The 13710-nt window shown below is 37.5% G+C and overlaps 1 protein-coding gene across 1 annotated transcript in view; it reads right to left on the bottom strand.

Annotated features, from left to right (window-relative positions):
- Nucleotides 1–919: 919 nt before the first annotated feature.
- Nucleotides 920–13710, bottom strand: part of LOC135209535 (von Willebrand factor A domain-containing protein 7-like) — a 30298-nt gene continuing 17507 nt past the window's right edge. The window contains exons 17-28 of the mRNA XM_064242185.1: nucleotides 12131–12257; nucleotides 10996–11181; nucleotides 9267–9409; nucleotides 8036–8171; nucleotides 6940–6953; nucleotides 6840–6853; nucleotides 6235–6417; nucleotides 5759–5884; nucleotides 5067–5287; nucleotides 4608–4630; nucleotides 3663–3711; nucleotides 920–3087 (exon numbers count right to left, since the gene is read on the bottom strand). Of these exons, the coding sequence (XP_064098255.1) occupies nucleotides 2495–3087; nucleotides 3663–3711; nucleotides 4608–4630; nucleotides 5067–5287; nucleotides 5759–5884; nucleotides 6235–6417; nucleotides 6840–6853; nucleotides 6940–6953; nucleotides 8036–8171; nucleotides 9267–9409; nucleotides 10996–11181; nucleotides 12131–12257 (1815 nt within the window). The 3' untranslated portion in view covers nucleotides 920–2494. The remainder of the gene's footprint in view (nucleotides 3088–3662; nucleotides 3712–4607; nucleotides 4631–5066; nucleotides 5288–5758; nucleotides 5885–6234; nucleotides 6418–6839; nucleotides 6854–6939; nucleotides 6954–8035; nucleotides 8172–9266; nucleotides 9410–10995; nucleotides 11182–12130; nucleotides 12258–13710) is intronic.

Raw genomic sequence — 13710 nt, 5'->3', positions numbered from 1 at the left:
TTATTAACAAATATTGCTTAACTTTTGCCTAATCAGCATGCAAGTTGTCTGCTTTTTCATTTTGATTTCATATTATTGGTTTTGATTATCCCATGCTTTGTTTGCTATTTAATTCTGATCCTATATGCATGTTTTGTTTGCATGACTTATATGGCTACTGCATGCAAATGAAGCTTGTGCCATTTCTTTTAACTTTGTTTTGTTTATGTTCTTTGCAAGAACATTTGTGTACAGTCGCTTAGGTATGTACAATATACAATCATAAGCACAAGCCCAAAAAAGGAAAATAATTACTGTATACTATATTGGTGAAATAATAAGATAATATGAGAATAAGTTTGTTTCATTCTAACTGCCCTCTCAATTTTAGATAAAGATACTTAGCAATTATTGTTAGCTGCCCTCTCAATTTTAGATAAAGATACTTAGCAATTAATGTTACATTAACTGAAGGATTTTATTTAATGATTCAGAAATGCCTAATATATAAGTCATAAGCTATGATAGAGCCCTATAATCATGTTAACAAGCAATATTAATCGATTTAGTATTCAATGATTTATAAAGAGAAGTTTATTGCAGCATAAGAATAAATTTTAACATTTAAAAAAGCCGCGCTACGCCACAGCCGAGTTTTAGTTGAGGGCATGATCAATAGATGGCGCCCATTCTTACGGGTTGGATGATGTTTTTTTTAATGGTATTAATAGTCAGTTTCCCATCTTTCGTGTATTGTCTTTGGATTTAGATAACTGAAAAAAAAGAGAAACCCTTTTATTAGGCTAATTTTAAAGCTATACTTACATGCCATACAAAAAAGTAATATGATGCCATTGTCTATATCAGAAAGGTACAAAAATACATATTTTACATAAATTAATGAAGCTTACCACAGTTTTGGGGAGTTGTAATCATTAAAAACAAAATGTGGTAGAATATATTTTTAGCATTGTTTCAAAACATATCAAAGATATAACTAAATGTCTATGACAGTAACAGATACCAAGAGTAGGAAGGCAAAATAAAATAATTTCATCTTTCCTGTTGCCATGGGAAAATATGAAATATTTTGTACATCAAAATGACTTATATTTCAAAGTATACACGCTGTTGAAGGTGTTTTTCACTGGTACATTCATCATAATTTATGAATAACTGTCTTTTTTTTCTTTCAGACTGTAGGCAGCTAAAAATGTGTAACGGACACCATTGGTCCATTCTTACATGAAGCCAGCCTGATGACCAGTTCGGTTCAGGATTTGCAGGAGATCTAAAGTACCTTCAACTACATTGTTATAGGAGGTGTAACAAACCATTTCCGTTGTCAAATTGTGAGCCACTGCCAGGTGGACATTTGGTTTAAATTTCAGATTGCAATACACTCCCTGAACACCTGAATTAGCCCTGGTCACTGACCAGCCTGAACTTTCAATCGTTCAAAGAGAACTCATCATTATCATCACAGTATCTAAGCGTCCGAATAACAAAGAAAATGAGACTTAATGCAGTTAGAGAGAAACTCAAGAAAAAAATGCAGTTAGAGAGAAACTCAAGAAAAAAAGCTAAGGTCTGTGGTCGAGGCAATTACTCACAGAGGATTGTTAAGAACGTCACCTTAAGAGACATAAATTTAGAGGGGTGTCAGAAAATCATCACTCTAGCAATATATAATTAACCCATAAAACAAATACACAAAGAGCCAATTTCAAAACCTTGCCAAAGTGGCTTCTCATAAAAGGACAATAAAGAGAAACAATACATTGAACTGAGTAGAAAAATCGCTTTTTATTATTGTCATCGCCATCTGAAGTTATTTTAGAAAAGTCTCACGAGTAATGTGTAAAGATCTCGTAAATTATTAAGACGATATGTTTTGGGGAAAAGGCAGAACTGAGAAAATGTACCCATATTCAGTAGAGTTTGTGGTATGGGTTGCTTACAAATCACAGATTCAGGTCGATGGTATTAACAAAATACTTTGGAACCTGAGAATCTCTATCTATCATCTAGCAACTAGAAATGTTCCACCTAGGTAGCTTCACAAACTTAAGGGAAAATATTTCCCATACTTTATATATTTTTTTATTTTATTCTGGCAGAAAAAGATGAAGCAAGAAAGTGCTTAAGATAAATAAATTACATAGTCTAACTTTTTAAACCGATGTGTTATTTATGATATTACATACACATCTCTTCTATGGAAATCTTGAATATAACATACATATCGGAATTCATAATCTCAATTAAATCATAAAATATAGAAAATGTATACTTCACAAATTTCCAGGGTACTTCTTACAGAGCAAGTATACTGGATGCCAAACATATATATGTTGGTTAAAAGTGAGTGAATGAGAATGTTCAGTTAAGAATTTTATTTTCCTTTCACAACATAAAACTACACGCTTACTATACCACTTTTTCTACCCCCCCAAAAATAACCTCAAGGATAACCAAAAAATAAAAATTATGAAAATTTATCACACATTACACCTCAACAGACTGTTTTATCAATTAAAGTAACAGTAGGACCCTCAATATCGTGAACTATTGAAGGGGTCAGTTCGAAAGTGTATTCTGTGCAAGAATTTAAACCATCTACCAGCTGTTCCAGTTCATGGGGCAAAGAACCTCCTGGAGTCGGTGACTCAATCTCTATCGAACCACCCTCCCAGGAAAGGGAATATTTGATGACACAGCGCCCATTAGCCTCCGGTTCGAACCACTTCAAGTTGATGGAAGTTGTGGTCTTCCCGTCAACCCTCAAGTTCTGAGCGGGACCGCTGACTTCCACATCAGTCGAAGCCTCGATGCTGTCCCACTCACTAGCTAATCCTTCAGGAGACGAAGCCATGATTTTTATGACGTATTTTGTGCAGGCGTCCAGTTTGTTGAAAGTGTGCTCTTTGATGTGGCCCTTCACTAGAGATGTCGAGGAGAGTAATTGCTTATCTTCCCCACTGGCTTTTGCGATATCTAGACCGATATGTGCGGCGCACTGTGGATTCTCTGCTGGGTCGTCGTACAGAATTGATATAGAATGGGGTGTTATTTGTCCTATTGTTAGGTTCTTCGGTGCGCCCGGTGCTGGAAGGATATCAAAAACAAATGAGTAACTTTATAAGAAAACAATCACAGAACAGAGCAGGATTGCAGGGTTTATCGGTCTAAATTAACAGGAAGGATAAATTGGAATTTTTTAACCTCTCCTATCTTGGCTGAGTCTAAGTTCACGGATATTTCCTTAACTAAAGCCAAAGAGAGACCAAATACACTAGGCTGTGCATTACCTCACAATGCAATTGCAAGACTTAAAATTAATTTACACAATTGTCAATCATCTTCCATTACATGTTTAAACAAGAATGAACGTTTACGTGAAATACTTCCTCTCTCGTCGCGCTCTCTCTCTCTCTCTCTCTCTCTCTCTCTCTCTCTCTCTCTCTCCCCTCCTAATCCAGTCTTCTAAATACTATCAGTTCTTAAGCAAGTAAATTTCATTTTCTTCTACATTCAGTATACTCCCAGAGAAGATGCTGGAAATAAGACATATTATAATCGGTAAAACTGCAGAGGATTTGTGCAAGCGGCCAGCTTAAAAGCAGGTCAAAGACATATTTCAAAATAGGATGCATCCTAACCTAACCTACCCTTAACCTTACCTCTTAAGGCCTTGTGCCATAACCTGGCCAAGGGGGTCTCCAATGACATCTTGCATAACAGAACTATGTTTTAAGCAACTATCACCCCACAAAATGTGCTAACAAAAGGCAAAGACATTGTTATAGAAGTGTTTCAATTTAACTCACCAACGTCGTCCGTCTTTGCCACTGCCATTTTCTTGTCGCTGATGACACCAGATGGCGTCACTGTGCTGACGGAGACGTGGTAGGACTAAGCATTCGAGAAGGTCAGAGAGCGTCGTCTGTGTATCTATCGAGTTTTTCGCAGACCTCGATCGCTCCTGGGGGGAGGGGCGTAAATAAGACTTGAAAGTATACTGACTTGGTTTTTTTAGAATTATGAATATACTTTTTGTTAACACTTGTTAAGTGAGATTAGGAACAGCATCAAACACTGGGAATGGAAGAACGGGCGGAAAGGAGGAGCGAGCGATGAGGTGTGCGGGGGGGAGGCGGAGGAAAGGGAGGGACTGAAGATGAGTTAGACGGGGGGAATCCAGACAGCTGTTTTTTCCACTGTACTAGACCTATTCTGATCATGTCTGTAAAATGGTTACTATAAGCAGTAACACAGTTTAATACCTACCTTATTTTGCAGATATAATAAATAAATTTAAGATAAAAGACCTGGGAAAAGTATGTAATTTATGGTGGAAAAACGTTCACCCAAGTTGCTAGAACTTCCGAAACTACAAAAAGGCGAAGATGAGTAATTCTGTAATAGTTTATGAAAATGATCTTCATTACCGTCTCTCTTTGCCTCAGATTCGAGAGACATTGCCAAATACTCAGTTAAAGAATTCCTCTAATCTAATCCTGCAACTTACGTAGTCATTGTAGTGGCAAACTTTGTAGTGGTCAAGGCAAGTGTCGACGGACTCCCATCGGCGTCCATTGTAGTGGTTGTGACCCAGCCAAGTTCACGAAAACTCTAGCAGGTATGGGATCTGTCAAGAATAACATGAGAATACTTTAACCATTTACTGAATTTTTTTGTTTTTTATTGAAAAAAAAAAAAAAAACGCGTAATTGGGAAGACAACTTGAAAAGGTGGACTGATTCATAAGCTTATTCAAAATATTATTAGTTTAATATTTCGAAGTTTTAAAAGACAATTTCTTGGACTAACGTAGCCTGTAGGACGGTCAGAAAGTATGTAACAATGAAAAATGGCCTTTAACATTTGTTATTCATTTTGGGATTCTCAAGGCATATTACGCAAACAAAAGGTCTTCAGTACTCTGAAGAATTCTAGACGGAAAATGTTTGTTGATACAAATAAAAGGACAGATGATGAAAGTACACAGCTGAATGAGAAATACAGACTTAACCACCGCTGAAACCAGTAGGGGCGCTGCTGATAAATGAATTCCATTCTCTTACCTGTCTCCAGCGTCTCTCTGTCCTCTCTGGCATAGGGACCCATGGTGCCAGAGAAACCCCTGGGGTACACCTTGAAGGTGTAGTTGGTACATCCTTTCAGAGGCTTTTCCTGGAAGAAATGCTGCTGTGGGGTGATACCTGCGTTTGCTCCTGATCTGTAGGTCCTGTGCGATACTTCCTGAGAACTGACGCCGCTGACGATCTCGGTAGTCACGACGTATCTGCCATCAGAAATCAGCAGTTGGTAATTTAGCACCGGGGATGGTGCTTGGTGAGACAACAAGGGTGGGAGAGCTTCACTGAGCTGCCTACTTAACGCTAGTACCATTCTCCACGGCCATATATCGCTTTGGCAAAGATAGTGTAATGCTAGAAGCAATATACCAAGCTGTTTCTTTTCCTACCATCAAAGAAGACTGACGTATATGGATGGAGAGACCTCAGCTTGGAAACATAGTTTTGGGAATTAGAGAGATGAAAATGAGGTTTGAGGTTTTGCATCTGAGACAACGGGTAGTGTTAAGAATACGTGTGACGTGAACATATTCAACAGACGGGTGAGTTAACATGATCTACAAATCGAGATGTAAACTGTTTATGTATTTGAAGTTCAAACGTCTGTGTAAACGAGTACACTCATAATAGGTCAGAGAAAAAACAAATGATAAGAGCTTAGACACGGACTAACTTACGTCTCTACACACAGGGCGTGATCCATCGGGTCCCACCAAGTAAGGGTTGCCGAATCGTAGGTTTCCATCTTCACCTGAAGGTTGACCGGCTTCCCTGGCACTGAAGTGAGAGTGCCTAGTTTAATCCTAGATTATTATTATGCAATAAATATGGTAAACCGAGAAGGACTAGTTTTGAAACATGAAGTAATTTAAGTCATTTGTATGTGAGAATTACAAATTATTACTTATCTCTAATTGAATGTCTCGTTTTTGAAGAACTTGTTGGTAAGCTTTTCAAACGCGGATATATTAAATACATCAAGGTGAAGTTTAATCAAATGCATTATAATTATTCTAGAAACCAAAAATGTAATTGTTAAAATTTATAATATATATATTTATATATATATATATATATATATATATATATATATATATATATATATATATATATATACTGCTTCCTGAAACAAAGGAACTATACAAAAGCTTACATCCTTCCCTTAGTGTGGATATCGACGGTCACGACTTTCCTACCAAGGGTCCCCTCCAAGTCAATAGGGGTAATCTGGACCTCGTATTTGGCGCAGGCCTCAACATTCTCAAATTTGAACGACGTCTTCTCCGTCATGTTGCATCGAACGGGGTCGAAGAAACCCGACGGGTTTAGGCACAACCTGTCGGGATGCAGGGTCAGAGGTCATGATAACAGACAGGGCCATAGGTAGATGTAAGTTAAGTATCAAACTATATGAAGAATTATTGACGTCATCGTGGTGGTTTGTTGAATGTGCTTTTTTTTTTTGGAATTAGAACGATTCTTCACATTCTCACCAGTGCGCACTGATACAGTCATTCATCTGGTCTTAAACGTATGTTTATATATATATTATATATATATATATATAGTATATATATAATATATATCAAATATATTCATGTTTATGTTTATACAAACACACACTCGCACGCAACATAGATGTATAACAATTTACATTACAAAAAATTATAATTCACTGCGTAAGAGAAACTATACCTTGCATTTCTTTTCACTTTCGCTCATTCGTAAGATATATGGTTGCTTTAAGACTAAAAATACCTGGAACAAACAAACTGATTTCAATTTGCATCCGTGGGGTGTCGTCAAAATGCAACGGTGACGGTTAGTTTTCTGTGACCTCTGCTACCCGGCCGCCCACAGGGGATCCAGGAGCTGCAAACGAATTTGGAGATTGTTGAAGTTTTGTTGAATATAGAATTTTGGCCAGAGGCCAGCACTGGGACCTACGAGGGGGTCATTCAGCGCTGAAATGGAAATTGACAGTGAAAGGTGTAACAGGAGGTCAACCTCGTATATGCAGTATGAATCAGTTATACTAAATGGTACCTTTAGACCTGTGGTTCCCATCCTTTTTTTGTGGGGGGGGGGGGGGAGGGGGGAGGGGGGGCGGGGGGGCCCACTGAGGGGGGGCCATGCCCCGACTAATTTCCTCTGAAATCTTTATGACCCCTGTGGTGATATACTGAAAATTTTATATTCACTTGGAGGAAGCCTAAAACGTCATTAACTAGGTTTAAACATTCTTGAATTGGCCCCCCTTAAAAATCTAATTATCCTCCTTAAAAATCAAATCAACCCCCTTAAAAATCAAATTAACCCCCTTTCAAAATCAATTTAACCACCTTTAAATATTCAAATTACCCCCTAAAAATCAAATTAACCTCCTTAAAAATCAATTTAACCCCTATAATAATCAAATTAACCCCATTAAAAATCAAATTAACCCCCTTAAAAATCAATTTAACCCTACTTAAAAATCAGATTACCCCTTAAAAATCAAATTATCCCTATTAAAAATCAAATTAACACCCTTAAAAATCAAATTAACCCCCTTCAAAAAATCAAATTAATCCCCTTAAAAATCAATTTAACCCTACTTAAATATCAGATTACCCCTTAAAAATCAAATTATCCCTATTAAAAATTAAATAAACCCCCTTAAAAATCAAATGAACCCCCTTTAAAAAATCAAATTGACCCCTTTAAACTCAAATTAACCACCTAAAAAATCAAATTAACCCACTTAAAAATCACATTACCCCCCTTAAAAATCAAAGTAATCCCCTAGAAAATCAAATTAACCCCTTTAATAAATCAAAATATCCCCCTTAAAAACCAATTTACCCCCTAGGGCGTACGCTCCACGTTGGGAACCACTCACTGCTTTAGACCATATCTTATCACTCTGCTTAAAAATATGAAACGATTTTTTTTTTTTTTTTTTTATTTCTGACCTCGAGACAAAGTTGTGGCCGAGGCGTAAGCGTTTCCTCCCCTGATGTCATTTCCGTCGACGGTGAAGACGGGCGACAGTTTGAAGTTTTGCAGAAGGCAGGGTTCGAGGTCCGTTACGTTACGGTAGCAGGTCTCCTGGTGGGGTCATTACGGGGTAGATTAGCTGGGAAACTATTATTATTATCGTCATTCAAAGAAACCTCATAATCACATGAGTTAATAAAATAAAATGGAAAAGTAAATCCACAATAATAATATGTCTGTTTGATCTTGTTATTTAAAATACAAAGCAGAAAGCTTTCGATGACTTGCACGGTCCTCCATGTCAATCTGACCGTGCAGTTCATCGAAAGCTTTTTGCTTTGTATTTTAAATAACAAGATCAAACGGACATATTATTGTGGGACCGTGCAAGTCATTGAAAGCTTTCTGCTTTGTATCTTAAATAACAAGATCAAACAGACATATTACTGTGGATTTACTTTTCCATTATCGTCATTGTTCCAAATATGGAAACACATCCAAATCGTAATAGGCTAAAAGAACGTTAACCTACATAGCATTCTTCCACAAAAGTGATCAAGTAAAGAAATTGAGTCGTACAGCGTATAATGCTGTATGAAACTCTCAGCCAAGACCCGGTGCTGGCCTGTGATGTTGCCACCCATAGCGCTGCAAGGCACACGACCATGGCTAACTTTAACCTTGAATAGAATAAAAACCACTGAGGTTAGAGGGCTACAATTTGGTACGTTTGATGATTGGAGGGTGGATGATCAACATAACAATTTGCAGCCCTCTAGCCTCAGTAGTTTTTTAAGATTTGAGGGCGGACAGAAAAAGTGTGGACGGACAGACAATAACCATTCCAATAGTTTACTTTTACAGAAAACTAACAGGCAAATAGTCATCTCAATAGTCTCCTTTTGCAGAAAACTAACAGACAAATAGCCATCTCTATAGTTTTATTTTACAGAAAAATAACAGACAAATAGCCATCTCAATAGATTCATTTTACAGAAAATTAACAGAAAAATAGCTATCTCAATTTTTTACCTTTAGAGAAAACTAACAGACAAATAGCCATCTCAATCATTTTCTTTTAGAGACAACCAAAACAGCAAGAAAACAATTTAAAAGTTTGTCTTCCCTTAGCTGGAAACTGGGCTGAATTTGCTAAAAAAAAATATCTGCCATTTCATAACAGGAGAGTCACATTACAGTACTCACCGTCTTGCACGGGAACTCCCAGGTATAGTCGTCGTTATCAACCAGAGTGTATTTGTGGACCTCGATGGCGTTAGGAGTGAGGCTCCATCTCAAGTACGCCCAAGTGATTCCAACTTCGATGACTTGGAAGTCGTATATCACGCCTTGTTGAAAAAAGAAAGGATTAACTTTCTATAGGCATTCACTGACCACAAAGCTTGCGAGTGAACGAAAGTTGGTGAACGTCTTGTCTTGTAAGGATGAAGTGATTCTGTAGCTTGTTAGAATATAGAAAAGGTTGGTCAAGTAAATACATCAGTTTTATAAAAGAAAACCAATTTTATATCCAGGCGGGAAAAGGGAAGATGAATGTTTTATTGGCATGCATCTGTCATCTAGATTGATAGAGTAAGAAAGATAATTAGAGTTTTTAGGAATGCATTGGTCACGTACTTTGTTAAAAAAGAAACAAGGCTAATGCTTTGGAGAAAATGCTGACACGCATCCTGTTAAAAAAAAAATTATTAATAAGTTCGCTTAGGAATGTATGTCAATGAAGTGGTAACAAACGAAGTTAATTAAAACTTTGTTGGACCATTATGATCCAGAAATTCATTAGGATGAGAAAAATTATTAAGTTTGCAAAATACATCTGCCATGTAACTTGTTAGACAAAGAGGAGAAGATTAATGTTCCCTGTAAATACACTGATAGCTTGGTGGAATATGATCTTATACTCTGATAAAACATTAGACTTTTAAGACTACATGGAAACGAACTGAACATCAGTAGAAAAACAGCTAAGTGGAAACTATCTCTTCTTAGTCATTGGATGCAACAAAGAAAAGAAGGTTATTAAATTCATTAGAGCAACGGAACTGTTTTATATTACAATATTACAAGCTTGGGACTCTGATCCTTGTGCCATAAACTATTGACACAAATGTGTTTTAGAGTTCACATGAAATATTAATTCATTTGTCTAGGTTTGGTTACTGGGTTAGCAAGGTTGTAAGGGAAAAAAAAAACTATTACGAGAGGTAATGAACAGTTTAAGATTCCCTTCCGTTTTTAGATCTGTACCATTAAGTCCTTTATTGTTCTAATCTTAAGAGTCCAACAAGAAACATTTTTATGAGCATACTGATGCCCACAAATAGAATAAACATTTGCAATTGCACACCAATACACACACACACACACACACACACAACACACATATATATATATATATATATATATATATATATATATATATATATATATATATATATATATATATATAGAGAGAGAGAGAGAGAGAGAGAGAGAGAGAGAGAGAGAGAGAGAGAGAGAGAGAGAGAGAGAGAGAGGAAGTACCAAGACTCAACTTTTATTCCGAATAAAAGTTGAAATTCTCGGTACCCCCTCCTTTTATTTTCCCGTGAGGATCTCTTTTCCTTTTTTGCTTGCTGTGGCTTGATTACAAAAATATTAAAAAGGTTTCGTTGAAATACAACGATCTTGTAAAAAGAACGCTGCCTGGTGACATTTATGGATTCACTGATCATGTAGTTAAAAAATGGATTGCATTATTGTTATTCTCATAACGCGGGATATGACCAAACAACTCTCAGTGCCTTATGGAAATAGAGTGATATATTATTATATAACATTAAGTAAATAAGATATCACTGTAGTGAAACGCTACCACATCCAGTTCGAAACATTAAATTAAACGAGACTTATTGGAAAATTGATTTCAACTGACCTCCCAGAACGCCCATGTCTATCTGGCATTTGCCGACGTTGCCGACGACGTCGACGCCGATGATGTCCGCCTGGAGAAGGCAGCAGGAGGCGACGAAAGACGCCCTGATCGGATCCGTCGACCCGCGGGTGAAGTCGTCGACGAGAGACGAGAAACCGTCCGGCTTCGGGTAGACCTTCTGCATCCCTGTGAGGGATAAAGAGCGTTGGGGGATTTAGTGAAAATCGTATTGGGTGAATGAGCAAACTCTTGTATTTACTGAGAGTTTCAGTGAAAAATCATTTTTTTTTTACATTTCAACTCGCGAACACTCCCTCGTTGGACGAGTGGGTTGCGTATACTCGCCTACCAATCTGGTAAGCCTGTGTTCGCTCCCGCCTGCCGCCAATGGGGAAACAGGGGAATTTATTTCTGGTGATTTGAAATTCAATTCTCGATTTAATGCAGTTCGGATCCCACAGTAAGCTGTAGGTCTCGTTGCTAAGTAACCAGTCGGTTCCTAGCCATGTAAATAAAAATCTAATCCTTCGGGCCAGCCCTAGGAGAGCTGTTGATCAGTACAGTGGTCTGGTTAAACTATGATATAATTAACTTTTTTCCGACTCGTCGCTATTCAGAAATGCAAAGGTTACACGGTCATGAAAGGAGTTGTCATTATCAATGAAATCTCTGCTCGAGATTGATTCTTAGGGAATCTGGAATCTGATCCTTTTCAGGAACATCCAAACAAGCTTAATAGACAATATTCTTATTCCACTGGGAAATTACTGCTTTAACGCACTAAGCCATTGTCAACCGAAAATAGAGGCAAAACTCTCTATTTTGGGTCGAAAAGGGCTTAGTGTGTTAAAGCCACACTAAGCCATTTCCGACCTAAAATAGAGGTAAAACTCTCTATTGGGTCGAAAATGGCTTAGAGTGTTAAAGCCACACTAAGCCATTTCCGACCTGAAATAGAGGCAATTTGTTCAGGATATAATGACAACGGGGAAAAATACAGTACAAACACAAGTATCCGTCAAACTGAAGTAATATCTTCACGTCTTGACTAGTGCATTCATGATGGCGACCTTTAAATATTTCATATCTATGGGCTACATAATACAATAACGAGTGATTTCGAAGGCACACTCACCAGAGCCACTGTCTTGGAGAGTGGCAGAAGCTGTCCAGTTTTTAGTGTGACAGATACCCATGAATTCGAAGCCCTCGCAAGACGGAGCATCATTTACTACACAGGTCGGCTTGTCGTGATCTTCTTCCTACAGATAATGTAATAACATATATATATATATATATTATATATATATATATGTATATATATATGTATATATATATATGTATATATATATGTGTGTATATAATATATATATATATATATATCCACTGCGGTCCCAAAGGCCAGCATACATTGGGATAAGGAGCTGTGTAACCTTGTAGAGGTGCAGTGGCTTAAAACCTACCATAAGACTGCTTGGGGGTTATTGTTTGGAACCTCTGTGACCTTTAGGAAGCAATAGGCTTATGGATGGTACAAATTAACAGCTCTGAGGGCTCCACGACAGGCCTAGCAAGCCGGTGAGCTGCTATAAATTGCTCATGAACCGCACGACTTACTTCAGGACAGACCCAATTGATCAAAGGATGCCCGGCACATCCTGACTCGGAATGTTATTGGACATGGAACAGGGAAATAAATCTTTGAGATTAGGAACAATTAATCTAAGTACTTTGAGAGATAAGGAGGAGGAGGTAATCATGATGATGGAGGAAAGAAAAATAGACATTTTGGGGCTGTGTGAAACCCGTTTACCAGGAGAAGGAACAAAATTATTGCATAACAATTACCAATTATTTTACAAAGGTGGAAGAACCGCACGACACGGAGTAGGTTTTATTGTGAGTGAAGAGCTAGCTGGAAAAATTAGTCATCTAGAATTCAAATGTGATAGGATTATTAGCATTTCCTTAAAGTTAGGAACATTTCAAGCCAGCATTAATTCAGGTGTATGCACCACAGCAGGGCCGCCTTCAAGAAGAAAAGGAAGAATTCTACAGACATCTACAAGAAGTAAAAGATTCTGTCCCATATGTAGAGAATACATTAATAATTGGAGATATGAATGGACATATTGGGCAAGACAGGACAGGCATAGAGAGCATACTAGGACCATTTAGCATTGGAGACAGAAATAGAGAAGGAGAAAACATAATTGATTTTTGCATACTAAACCAGATGTCCATTATGAACTCTTTCTATAATCATAGAGACAGCCACAAGTGGACGTGGTACCGATGGAACTCGGCTTTAGGAGCATATACTGAAAAATCAATGATTGATATGGCAATAACAAATAACAAAAATATGGTCAGAGATGTAAAAAGCATCCCCTCTGTGTCATTCGATTCAGATCACAGACTTCTCTTAATTAAATTAAAGATGACAAAACCCAAACCAATTAAAAGCCAAGTGAGAGAAAGATTTATTTTAGAGAATATGAGAGAAGAGGAGTGCTTAGTTAGATATCAAAACGAAATAAGTAGAGCAATAAACAAATGCAACAGGTGATAGCAATGACCCAAATGAAAATGGAGACACTTTAGAATGGCTGTAGTGGGTGCTGCTAATAATACAGTGCAAAAGAAAAGAGTTCGAGGTAGGAGGAAAAAACAAACTGCTTGGTGGACCCCCACACTAAAGGCCGCTGTTGCAAA

Source organism: Macrobrachium nipponense, chromosome 38 (genome assembly GCF_015104395.2).
Source record: "Macrobrachium nipponense isolate FS-2020 chromosome 38, ASM1510439v2, whole genome shotgun sequence".
In the NCBI taxonomy this organism is placed as follows: Eukaryota; Metazoa; Arthropoda; class Malacostraca; order Decapoda; family Palaemonidae; genus Macrobrachium; species Macrobrachium nipponense.
The sequence above is the reverse complement of the archived record's forward strand: the minus strand, read 5'-3'. Positions and strand labels throughout refer to the sequence as shown.